At 37.0% G+C, this 13,651-nt stretch overlaps 1 protein-coding gene across 8 annotated transcripts in view; it reads left to right on the top strand.

Moving 5' to 3' along the window:
* cadm2b (cell adhesion molecule 2b) overlaps positions 1–13,651 on the top strand; it is a 162,013-nt gene that overhangs the window by 94,227 nt on the left and 54,135 nt on the right. For 7 of the 8 annotated variants that reach the window (XM_027147669.2, XM_027147675.2, XM_027147673.2 and 4 more), the window contains exon 2: positions 4,254–4,280. The exons of the other annotated variant lie outside the window; for it this stretch is intronic. In XM_027147669.2, the coding sequence (XP_027003470.1) occupies positions 4,254–4,280 (27 nt within the window). The remainder of the gene's footprint in view (positions 1–4,253; positions 4,281–13,651) is intronic. 8 annotated transcript variants of the gene reach the window in all.

The raw sequence follows: 13,651 nt of genomic DNA on the forward strand, positions 1-13,651 counted from the left end.
CCTCTCACAGTGCTGGATGATGAGGGTAGAGGGCACTTTTGCCTATATATTATTCATTTAATGGGCCTCTTCAATCACATTAAGCCAAACTGGTTAACAGGAAAAAAAAATCTAATGGTGAATATGGAGGTAGCATACAGTAGGTATATTTCATCTATTTTTCTCTTTTGATTATAATACAGATTCTGAAAATATCTCAGAGTGAATCTCTGCTTGCTTCTGAAGTTTATTTATTTGAATAATTAATGCCAGGAAATGTGCATCAGTCTGTGTATCTGCTTATATCTATTTATTTACAGTTTGCATTCCCTTAGGGCAGAATGAGGAAGAGAAATTTATAGCAAGTAGACATTTAGTGTTAGGATTTCACAGATCATTATCAAGTAGCAAAAATAGCTGGATAGCTCATAATAGCTGAATAATTATTTCAGATGCTCCTACTTATTATTTATAGTAACATACTACACTATGTGGCCAAACGTTCCTGACCACCAGACCATCATATTTATATGTGCTTGTTGAATATTCAATTCTAAATTTAGTCCCCCTTTCCTATTTTAATATTCTCCACTCTTCTGAAGGTTTTCCGATAGATTTTGAAGCGTGTCTGTAAGGAATTGTGTTCATTCAACCACAAGAGCATTAAGGAGGCCAGGCACTGATGAAGATGGCCTGGCGTGGGTTTGACACTCTACTTCATCCAACACAAACACAAAGGTGTTCGGTGGGGTTGAGGTCAGGGCTCTGTGCAGGACATTCAAGTTCTTTCACTCCAGACTTGGCAAACTAATTTTAAGTTTTTGTTGACTTTGAATTGTGCACAGGGGCATTGTCATGCTGGAACAGGTCTTGGTCCCTTAGTTCCAGTAAAGTAAAATTGCAATGATACAAGATATATAAATAAACCCAATATTTATTTCTTTGGGGGGAAACCCATATATGGGTCTGATACTCATGTATCTACAGTACATACTTTTGACAATATAATGTAAATAAATAGATAAATAATCAATCAATCAATCAATCAGTCAATCAATTAATGAATCAATGCCTACTTTAGCCGACATAACATTCAATCCCTAACATGAAAAACACATTAGTAAACATGTTTACGGTACCAAGGCTGAAGATTTCCAATATTTTCTCTGATATCTCTGCCCTCTAACGTGTCATAATTATCCTTGTGGTTTTTAGCTATATAATCATGCTTCAACTGAACTACAGTAAACCTTTAGGTAAATGTATTCAAACATATGCAATCTGGGTTCATCAGAGAAACTGTGGATAAATTAATATCAAGCAGAATGCAGGTTGACCTAAAATGCAAAAGAAGTCTCATGTTTTTTCATGCATACCTCAGCTCTTTCTAATTATCAGCACTGAGCGTCAGTGCTCTTTTAAAGGGCACTGAGAGGACAAGCACACTGCTTATTCCGTAAACATAGTCTGGAAGTTTATTGTAAAGCATTTTCAAGAAAAGCGGATAGTGGAATTATGAGCAGAGGATGATGAGTTGCTCTTGGACAAGGGGTCAGTTGAAGACAATATACCACAGGGGATGGAACTGTTTGGCAGGGTGAGGGAGATGGGCCCTGATCTTGTGCGGTGGAGGACAAAGCCTTTTTTCTCATGGTTGGTTAGACTAATCACCACAGGGACCTGCCCCCCACAGGCAGGTTTCAGAACAGGATAGAAAGAGAGAGACATAGATCTGAGTGTGCCATGGAGCATTGGAGGCTAAGGACCTTCCAGGACTGCAGCCTAATTGCCATTCTCCTCTCAAAGCATACCGTTTTAATGCATTTTTAAGGACGGGCGGGCATGGAGGACATTCATCATACCGCTGAGCATATAATAGAAGCCTTCCAGAGATAAACTCTGTATGTTAGTTATGCCTTGATTACTGGTGCACTAAGGGATGGATATTGGGAAGTACTAACACTGAAGCATTATTTACATTAATATTATTCTAATATTGACCAATCTAACATCGGTTAAAACTTTATTTAAGGCTGGTATTCACAGAGCTATGCGACATTAACCTACATAATGGTTTATAAATGCTTATCCCATTATACTATTTCAAAATACAATTTTTCTTGTGTTCAGTAAAGCTGCTTTGAGACAATATCCGTTGTTTAGATGACATAAAATATTCATTAATTTCAATTTCTTATAACAACTGGATAATTAGGTTAGTGATTTAGTTTGAAATTTAGTGTGCCACTGCAGCATAATATATTTTTTGCATATCAGTTACATGTAACATTTACATTAAGCCAATAAGAAAAGTGAGCTTCATTAGTTGTGTACTGTATATTGTCTCTGACCCTAAAATACAGTGAGTTTGGTTTTGATGTTTGTCATGTTGTGTCATGATGATTAAGTGACAAACCACATTATATTATAGACCAGAAGTTGTCTTAGAACAGCAAAACCTATACAGTATTTCATTCTGATACATCAGCTTGGGTGTCAGGATCCAAAATGGTGTCCAGGTTCTCCTGTTTGATATTTAACTTAGGTTCCAAATGTTCTTACTGTGTATTTGTTTTCTCTCTGTGTCTGGTTTCTTCCCACCTTTAAACATGCTGAAAGGTGGATTAAAATCCAATTTTCCTTTATATTTACATCATTTGGCAGACACCCTTATCCAGAGCGACTTACAATATCTCATATTTATACAACTGAGCAAATGACGGTTAAGGGCCTTGCTCAGGGGCCCAATAGTGGCAGCTTGGTGGACCTGGGATCGAACTTACAACCTTCTGATTGGTAGCCCAACACCTTAGCCACTAGGCTACCAAACACCTCTTTATAGATTAATATGTATGTAAGTCAGCATGAGAATCTGTGCTTGGTGCCCTGTTATGGCCTGCATCCCAGCCAGACTGTATTCTTTGCTATCCATAGGATAGTTCCTGGGATAGGCTCCAGATCAACTAACCAGGATAAATGACTTTCTGGGGATGAATGAATGAAGTAATGTATTATATCGTTGTAATAACAGCTGACATTTTGGATTAAGCCATATATTTATGTTTATGCATATAGGTTTGTATTAATTATCATCAAATGCTTAAGCTGTTGTCATGTAGCCTCATTAATGCTATCGTTAACATTATCGTTATCGTTACGTAAAGCTATTTGGATAAAAAAAACTTCTATGGTATATTATGTCAAGTCTTTTTTAGTCACACATAGCAAAAAATAACAGAAACCATCTTTATGCAAAACAAATACAATTCGATTAAAAGCATGCTGAGACCCATTGTTATTCTTCTCAGGAATTGGCAAGCATTTTATGCCCACAGTAAGGCGAATCTTATCATGGAGTTTGACTCTGTCAACACTGTTTCATTCCAACATCTCGCATGGAGTCATAGATTAATAACCTAAATGTAAAAGGGAACATGGGAAGGGCATAGGTACAGGAGAGATTAACGAGTGTCAAAAACAATGAATCTTTAAACGGTATGCCAGTGCCTTTCTCACAGCAGACTGAGTAATGTGAGCTTCGTAGCCCTTTAGGCTCGGATCCAGTCTATTGTCTAAAGATATTAGTCCTTCAAATCCTTCGCAGGAAGGCGTCATATTGATGATCTACCCTTTATAGCAGTATAGCATTAGAGTGTTATATCATTCTCCTGTTACTTTTAGAAAATATCTCATGTCAAAAAATCTTTGTGTAAAGTAGATAATGCTTTTATAATTAGCAAAGCTCTGCCTAATGCATATCTTCTTCATGCTTAGTTCTTGAAGTATGTGGGAAGTAAGAAATTCCTAGGAACTATGATAAAAGGCCCTATTGTGCTATTCTTTTGTCACATTTCAGCATGATGCTAACTTCAGTGTCATTTCATTCTTTAGGCTCACTTCATCCTTTGATGTTCCCTGTTCATGCTGACTCTGAAAGGTTGAACTTAATTATTCAGCAAGCTTTGCAAAGAATTCTATGCAGATGGCGCATGCTGTAAAATATCACCATTATGCTCCTCATCACCAAGTATATATGGCAGAAATGCATGCAAAACAGAAGGCCTGGCATAATGAAAGGACAAGACATATGCATTCAAGTGCAAGCTCTTTTCAGAGTGCCTGACAGAAAGAAGAACACAATGTCAAGGAATACCACTTAAATGTAAACAAGGCTAGATTAAAGGAATGTATGTGTAGAACAGCGTATTCTGCTTTAACAATCTGCCTGACTATCTCTCTCTCTCTCTTCTTTTTCTCTATCTCTTTTTTTTCAGAGGCAGCAACAAAAAACAAAGCGAAAGGTGAGTTGTCTTCTGTGTCTTTGCAGCCTGATGATTTATGTTGAACACAGCTCCCAATAAACTATGCTCCAATCACACTCTTCTTATCTCCCAAGGAGCTCAGGTGCATTTACATAGCATCTGTCGGATAGAAAGCAAACCAGGGATGTTTGATAAATTGACCCAAGGACAAGCCTTTATGAACCGTTACAGTCATTTAGAACTAACCCAGTGGTGACCACTGTTAGGAGAATGTGCACATTGTTTCAAATTTAAAATCAATGTGAAAGTCTATAGATGGGATTGAAACCATTTTCATTGTAGAACTATTTGGATAGTCCTTCTTTATAGACTCTGCAAATCTTCTTTAGTATGTCTGGAACCAGTTTATCACATGGGTCTCAGCAAAATGCAAAAGGTTTATGTTGGATGGTGTTGTGTAGACAGGTAGTGGAAACGGGTAGAAAATATCTTGCCTGGGCACCAGTGACAAGCAGATTGTATGTCTGGACTATTCATTTTTATTAATAGTAGCATGACACATAATGCACCTTAAGCTACAGGTGTTTTTTTTTTTTTTAAACTATATCAGGAAATGGGGGGGAAAAATATCAGTGCAATATAAAGAGAGAAAGTGAAAGTGCTTGTGAGACTAGAATAACGGATAGCCATATAACCCTCAAAGCCAAGGACTTTTGTCAAGGTTGCATGAACAATGTGCTTCATTAGATGATTTGCTAGAGTGATCATGTACTCATTTGTTTCCCTTAAGAATTAATGCATTTAACTAAAATGATCTCATCATAAGTTATTAAATAACATTAGCTACCATTTTTAACCTAGTTAACATCTAGGCAACCAAAACATGGGGTTGGGTAGTACACTGGAGCTTGCTCAGGGGGCTAACTATTCTTCTTAATAATTTATGATTTGTCCATTCCTGGTTCATGGCATCATGTTGATGGATATAGAATTTTGTTTATATGCTTTTAAAGATGTTTCATAAGCATCTACTGTCAAGCTTCTTGATTATTTCTTGTGTTTAAAGTGGACTGTCCAAATTAAATATTTTAAAGACCTTTTGCATGTAGTTAACTATTTAATTAATTGCATTCGTTCAGGAACCAATGCCTATAGTTTTCACATCATAGTATATGATTTGGGTTATTTTGGCATCGATACATGATAAAACCAGAGTGCTCATTTAACTCAAGGAGCATCCACTACGCTGTGCTGTAAACAATTCCAATCCAAGACACACCATAAACTGGGAACTTTAATTCCCAGAATTCCCAAACTGAAATCCACACCCACGTCTCCGTCTCTGCCAACTACAGCCATGCAGTTCCCCTGCATTCTCACCTATAGCTCTTTTAGCATTAAGCTATTGTGTTCTAGTGTCTGTTTGTATGAATGTTGCTCTTTAGGACCGCCGTGCCCTGCACGGCACGGAAGACAAAGTGACCACTAGGGGATGAGCCAGAAACAAGCCTCATTGCAGCTTTAAAGCATTAAATCCTCTAAAAACACGAAAAAACCTATTTACCTAGTAAAGTTTATACTCTCAAGATTTTCTTAAGCCCACACACAAAGCATAATATGATTCATAGCCGTCATACTTTTCAAAATTTTTGCAGAAAACTGACCTAGGTGGCGCTAGACCAGTTTTTCCCTTACCTTTAGACGCTTCCCTTTCTTCACTGGGGTAATATATTCCAAAACAAATATTCCACAAAAATCCCCACAGGTCCAATTAACTGAAATCTGTAAGCCTTTTAATCCAAAACGCTTTGGTCGCCTCGCAAGTATTCCGTTTGTGTTCCGAAAACTGGAAACAGTAGTGCGCCACCATCTTGTTTTTCGGCTCTAACTTCTCATTGGGGGTTTCAAAAATTCTAAATTTCTAAATCATATTTATAGCCCAGGGCCTAACGAATCAAACAAGCCCTCACTTGAGCCAATCGGCGCTTGTATTGCAGAGATAGACGGCTGAGAAGCCAATGATGTCATGACATCATTTTTGGGAACCCGCCTTTGACTGACAATTACTCCTTCCAATAGCAATGGGCGGGACCTCTACAGCTCTTTAGCCAATAAGGAGACGATTCCAACGATATGCAACATGCCCCATCTCCGCTGCCTGGATCTGCGTGAAAAAGCTGCGCACTGGGTTTATTGCGCAATCCTTGACCTTTTCTCACTCTCACAGCTCAGGGTGTCAGGTTACAGGAATTTTTCACACCAGACTTGTAGACAGAGAGGCTCTGTGTGTTTTGGGCCTTTTAAACTGAGCATGCAGTCTTTTAATTCAAAGTTATACAGTAAACAAGTACACAAAAACACATGACCGGACGGACATGTCCGTAGAAAAATATTTTTATTGAAGCCATTTTTGGGTCTTTTGACTTGAATTTTTTTTTTTGGTGAAAGCCAAGACATGTGGCTATGACCCTCAGTTGTTATTGGTCCCTAACATGTTCCAGAGAAATAAGATTAATCAGTTTATCAGGTAAACAACCCAGGCGGAAATCAAAACTTCCATTCTAGCCTCTGTAACTTTGTGCCAGTAAGGCCTTGAATCAATCTGACACTTGTATCTGAAACTAGAGAATCTCTTCTTTCCAATGAGGCTCACCTCTGTGTGTCAAAGTATGTGGGAGCTGTACCACTTTTTGTTGGGTAGGTCATGTAGGCGAAAAACGTGCAATAGGGGGCGAGATCCCAAGATAAGATGATGTCTATCGGATTTACTAATTCATCAACTCAAACAAGCTAATTTAGTTTTTGTTTTGTTTTTCCAGAGAAATCCAGAAAATCCTTGTGAGATTCACACTATTTTATTTTGCTGCTCAATTTGCCATTTAGGTGTAGTTCAGTTAATAAAAGCTATATCCAGTACATATATTTTAATACATGGGCACTAGTCGTCATCTATTATGTGGGGTGGGTGGCCATCTCAATATACAGCATCTCACATCCCCATCTTAACCGTTTAATTAAAATGTCTATCAATTGACATAATTCTTCAAATCTCCATGGACCTATGAACTCAATTTAACCTGTAAGTTGCTTCTTCAAATCACAGGTTTTTTCTTTAGGTCAAATAAATATATCAAATTAAGCAAAACCTGGCAAACTTGAGGCTTGTTGTGATCATGCAGAAATACTTCTAAACATTTAATCTTGTTTATATATATGCCATTTTGTCTTGGATTTGTAAAGTGATTCACAAAGAATGGGCTCTGTTTCATTATAAACAATTATATCACATATATATAACATTATATATATATATATATATATATATATATATATATATATATATATATATATATATATATATATATAATATTTATAATTTTTATTTGTACCTGAGAACCTGATTAGAACCCAAGATCACAGTGTTTTGTTTGTGAATCAATCCCTGTTTTAAATAGACCGATTAAAAAACATTTAAAATATGTGTATAGTCGTCTAAAAATGTTGTTAATGTCCGCAGCAATATATCTTTCACTGCCATACTAGCACTTTAATTAAAATGTCTGTTTATAAGTTGTGAAGACTTTTGAATTTAGCTGCTTATTCAAATCACAGACAGCTTTACTTTAGATGGAAGAACAATTATTCAATTTAAAGACAGAGTAGTAATTGGATGACCTCGATTTAGTGAGGCTACATCCACATTACAAGCTTTTTGAGAAATTCCATTTTTTTTGTCGGATTAGCTCTGTCTAGCATATTGGTGTATATCCGAACCCATATCTGTCTTTATTGTGAACGCACCTGTCCCTGAAATGCCCAGTGTGTGAACATTTTTGGGGCAATTGTTTCAAATCATGGCTTTCTTCCAGTTTAGCTTGAATCGATTTCCAACATAAACCATTAAATCATCTTTCTACTAAAAATATTTATTTTTGTTGTTGTCCTCCATTATAGGATGATTATGATGACAGTGAAGTGTTGAGAAAAAGCCATGGAATTCTGATCTGACAAAACTCATTCATACATGTCAGTTTTGTATATTTGATATACAATGTATATAGAACCATATAAAAAAGTAGGTGGAAAAAAAAAATCACAGAAAATCACAGTGTCACAGAAAATCAGATTAGTGGCGCTTCAACTTGGCAGTGCAAACATAGCCTAATTGTGACATATATTTAGTAAATAAATAAATAAAAAATAAAAAATCAGGCACTTCTTCACACTTTCTGTAAAACATTTCTAACCAAGCTCTGAGTCTAATCTTGTCTACTCCTGCTCCTGGCAAGTTTGTGTTTACTTCTACATTAAAAAGAATGCGACTGTCTGGATTTGTCATTGGATTTGTCATGGCTTTACCTTGATTTCCTTTTTTTTCTTAATCTCATTTGCATTCATATTTGGTATGTACTCCATCTATAGTTTTTGAGCCTCTTGCCTGTTTTTTATTTCTTTGATCACTGAAAAAATCACCATTTTTCAAAACATTTTGTGTTAGTTATAATCTGTGTACAGCATGTTTCTATTAATCTGGCTCAAGCATGAAAGTCCCTAAATGATTATTTAAGAGTAAAAGTATTACTAGCGTATTTTCAGTCTTGACTCATCTGTGTAATGGGAGAAAACAGTGGACATTTTGAATGAAGATCTTCTCTACAGTCTGTGTTCATGTATTTCCCTACTGCTTTCAGCAAATTGCACCTCACACTCCTCTAGGGATATGAAAGGAGTTGTGCTGATAAGTTGAGTGAAATTGAGCACAGCAGCAGGTCATCCCCAGCAATACAACAAAGGCTCTTTTAGCCGCTTGAATTTTGTGGTTGCATGAATAATATATCCATGTTTTCAGGCCTATATTGAGCGGATTTCTTTGAATGAGTCACTGCTTAGATTCCGAGATGAACGAACCTAGAACTAATATATTTTATTCTACAGTATATTTCATTTGGCATCATTTCTAATTGCTGTAAGATTCATTCATTTCACAAGTATGTCCGCATGTTTTTAAGATGCAGCTTTAATTTGACTTTCTGAGGTTCCTTCTCATCCCTACTGCTAAAGTAAAGCTATATTTCGAAACCTATATGATGAAGCCTATCCTACTGGGCTTTCCATTTCATGATGGAATATTGCCAGCACATGCATCTCAGTACCTCTAGGCAGTAAACAATCAAAGTTATAAATAACTTACAGGCAGAAGACAGACTCTGTTATCGTTGTTTGTCCATACACTGGCCTAGAAGAATGTTCTATGAAAAAACCTCATATTCCAGGTAATGGGCAGAACAGACTAGAGATTAGTGATAAAGAGAATGAGTCAATTTTGTCTTCTGAAATCCAACGAGGATTTTTGATTGAAAAGTGAGATATGTATATGTTCACATTTGCCTAGGTTGATATGCAGCACGAGACACAACATGTGCCCTTCTTTCTCAGTAATTTCACATGAGAGTTTGTGTGAAGGCTGCCTGCTTTAACTCGTTTTAAAAGGCTTTTAGCAGTGGCCGAAACGGTACTTTTGGGAAATGTGTCTGGGTCTGTCTCCATGTTAAAGGGGTGTCTAAAGTGCTTTTAAACCACTGAGCTATTACAATTCAGCTGTGTGTCATTGCCGTGTCTGTGCCCTTCTCTTTAAAGGAGAGAGAAAAGCACTCAAGGGCTTTATTCTTAGAGGCGGGAAATTCATTCCCTGTTCCGCTGACTCGTACCACCCATGGTGATAATTTAGCAAGGAGGATAGTGCACAGCCTTTGCATTAATAGGGGCATTTGTGTGTCTCTAGTGCTGGATTTTATGTGTGCATATTTCATATAACAGAATCCGGTTATTCTTTACTAAGCAACTTCCAATTCTGAATATCATGTGGCAAAAAAAACCATGTAAAATATATTTTTGATTAATGGCTTAACCAATAAATGATAGTACAGATTCTCACTAATAATATGTAATAATTTTTTTAATTTACAGATTTTATACTTTTAAATATATGGTTCACATATAAGGTTACCCTCTGTCTAAGAAAAATATAATTAATCAAAAATTAATTCATAGGTAAGGTTGATTTCTGGATAAAATAAGATGCTTTTGCACTCTTCAGCACTGTCAACCTGAGATAAATCAAATACTTTCTTGACAAGTCATTAACTAAGATTGATTTATTCTACAGTAGTCATAAGCAACAGTAATGGAGTCTTGGCTCTTATATAATTACCTATGGATTTTCTCATATCTGCCCAAATTGAATTTCAAACAGCTGTCACAAAGTGGGAGAGAGTAAACAGAAAAGCACTATTTTATTACGTGTGAAGTGTTTATCTCTAAGTTATGATCTTATTGCGGGATCCTGCTATTAAAGCTGAACGAGCTATGATCACATACAAAATCCATCTTAGCTGCAATTTCCTGTGAAAGCTAGAAAGGCCACACTGATAGAAGAACAATATTGTGTCCATCACCACTCACATGCGAATAAAGGAACACATAAAATACATAAAGCCCTAAAGATATTAGATTTTGACATGCAGTCACTCATTATTTGACTGTAAATTTGTTGCTACCCTAATATTAAATCTTTTTTAAATCTTCATATGAAATTCAGACTGAAATGCACGACTAGTTCAGTCTTTGTCCAGTGACCTTCCCATACTGTAATGTTCAGTATTTTGTATTTCATAATGTAAGCAGCTCCAGGTGGTTTGCTTTATCTTCCAGTTTTGAGACTGTGCTAATAAACAGATGTCAAAGCCATCCATTTTTAAGAGCCGAGGGAGTAAAATTGACTAATCTCAAGGTGTGAGGGATTGCATACTCTCTCTCTCTCTCGTGCAATTACAGTGACACTAGCCAATCATGGGTGTCTATGAGTAGTATATATGTGGAAGAGGGCTGATTGTGTTACACTGCTCTGTAACGCAGCATGAGCAGCAGCTTGAAGAGGTTCAATGGTTGGCCTTCAGGCTTCCTGTGGGTAGCTATCTCGTGATAGAGGAGAGGTGACTGGTGAGTGAAAATTGGCAGGTGACGAGATAGGTGAGAAAATGGGGAAATGGAAAAGTGTGTGAACAGAAGTGAGATATCCACCTTCTGTGAAGCCCCACTGTAATCTAGCTAGCCAAACAGCTTGTGGGGGCTTATATCATTTATAGCCTGAATGGCATGTTGTGTTTTGAGGTAGCTGGACCTTTTTTTTTAATAAAATAATGATAAATATAAAGATTGTTAAAGAACAATCTGAGGAAAAGTAGGGATGAAAACTACATAAGAAGTGTGTTGCTGCTTATAAATGTTCACTACTTAAATATTTGTAATGATGAGCTGGCTGGACTAGGCAGTGTATTGGGTACTGAGTTCCCAAACAGAACTGAAGTTCTGGTCTATAAAGATCTTGTGGGTTTACTCTGGGATTTTTCATCTCCTCCCACCTACCAGGTTTTCTGTGGGTTCTTTGGTCCCCTCCCACCTCCCAGGTTTCCTCTGGGTTCTTTGGTCCCCTCCCACCTCCCAGGTTTCCTCTGAGTTCTTTGGTCCCCTCCCACCTCCCAGGTTTCCTCTGGGTTCTTTGGTCTCCTCCCACCTCCCAGGTTTCCTCTGGCTTCTTTGGTCCCCTCCCACCTCCCAGGTTTCCTCTGGGTTCTTTGGTCTCCTCGCACCTCTCAGGTTTCCTCTGGGTTCTTTGGTCTCCTCCCACCTCCCAGGTTTCCTCTGGGTTCTTTGGACTCCTCCCACCTCCCTAACATGTCCCAAGTGTGTATATGGGAGGTGGGTGTATGTGTGTACTTATGCATGTGCAAGCCACCATGAAATATGTTGGTTTTGGCTTGCATCCTTGTATCCAGTGTTCCCAGTGCATAATTAGTAATGCACTTCAACCCTTGACCAGGACAAAGGCTTTTTATTATTGAAGATGAATGAATGAATGAATGAATGAATGAAGTACAATGATATTTTTTATTGTACCTTAGTTAAAAATACAATTGTAAAAAGGAAATATGCTTTACTACTCATGTTTGCTAATAAAATATAGCACTATGTTGCCATTAACATTATTAGTCAAGCAATTCATTCTAGACAAATGAAAATACCAGTTATTTACAGGCATCAACTTTAATTAGATCAAGGAAAACAAATCAGGTGTGACAAGTGCCTAAACAACATGTATACACTGCTACATTTTTAATAATGACAGCCCAGAAACTTGCACGGAATTTAATTTCCATTTATATATTTACAGTTACATGACTCAATACATGTAATGACATTTTCTCTGATTACTTATTGATCATATATCTCAGAAATCACATCTCTTGGAATATACTCTAGTGAGTCACAAGCAATGCTGATTTGATTTTTTAAAATTGCATCAAATAAGCCACAATATCCATTTTATAACTGAGAGGCAAAAGTCATACAGTTATACTACAGAGATTTAGCCACAGGGAAAAATTCTTGAAGCACTAACTGTGCAATCACAGATTATTCAAAATTAAGTCTATCTTTGAGAAAAAATCCTTGCCATTAGATCAAGTAATTTCAGATGTCTTTGCCATTCACTGTTCTTAATTCACATGAGAATTTACTGATGCGAGCTGAGATTTGTTTAAATCTCTCCTGGTGAAACTTAAAATGAGAAAGGAACACAGTTTTAATTACATTCTAATGAAGACGCCTTGCTCGTAAAAAAAAAAAAAAAAAAAAAAATGCTGCTAAAGCTCCATTACGAGACTAGATAGCCTTATGGTTGTTTTAGATGGGTTTTCTAATTTAGCTAGAAATTTGCAATTGTCTGCGTAAGTGACCTGAAAAATTACAGCGTCGAAGCATCCCTAGGGAGAGCACTAGCCCTGATCGTCCCACTCTGGGGCTTGTGCTAAGAGAAGCCTCCAGTCCTAATTAAATATAACACGTCTGTAGCCATGCTGTAAGACTTGCTCCCCAAACATGTTGGCAAATAGGCCACACATAGTCAGCCAATTAATTAAAAAGTGTCATGTCGCTGCATTTGCAGTGATTAATAATTAGGTCAGCTTTGCGCTCTGGTCGGTGGGCTATTCTGTCTCTTCATTTTTTCTTCCTTTACAACTGGGGAATTCGTATTAGGCCTTTATATAGGGCAAGTTTCTGAAGACCACCTTCTTTTGACACACTGGTAAAGAGTGTTGCCACCAATCTAATTACTATGTCAGAAATAAATCAAACCCTGACCATTTCTGAGTGAGACTGCATTCTAATTCAACACATGAAAAACCAGGCTTTTGATGTTGTGATGGTTTATAAGAATTTATAGCTACTGTTCTATTAGGCAAATGAGATACCTGGCATTTTTAACAAAAAATCTATAACAATGGATATTATCATTTAGATTGATAGAATCATTGCCAGTTGATTGCTGAGTTTTGTTTTTTATTTTTTAT

This window comes from Tachysurus fulvidraco, chromosome 11 (assembly GCF_022655615.1).
Source record: "Tachysurus fulvidraco isolate hzauxx_2018 chromosome 11, HZAU_PFXX_2.0, whole genome shotgun sequence".
Taxonomy (NCBI): Eukaryota; Metazoa; Chordata; class Actinopteri; order Siluriformes; family Bagridae; genus Tachysurus; species Tachysurus fulvidraco.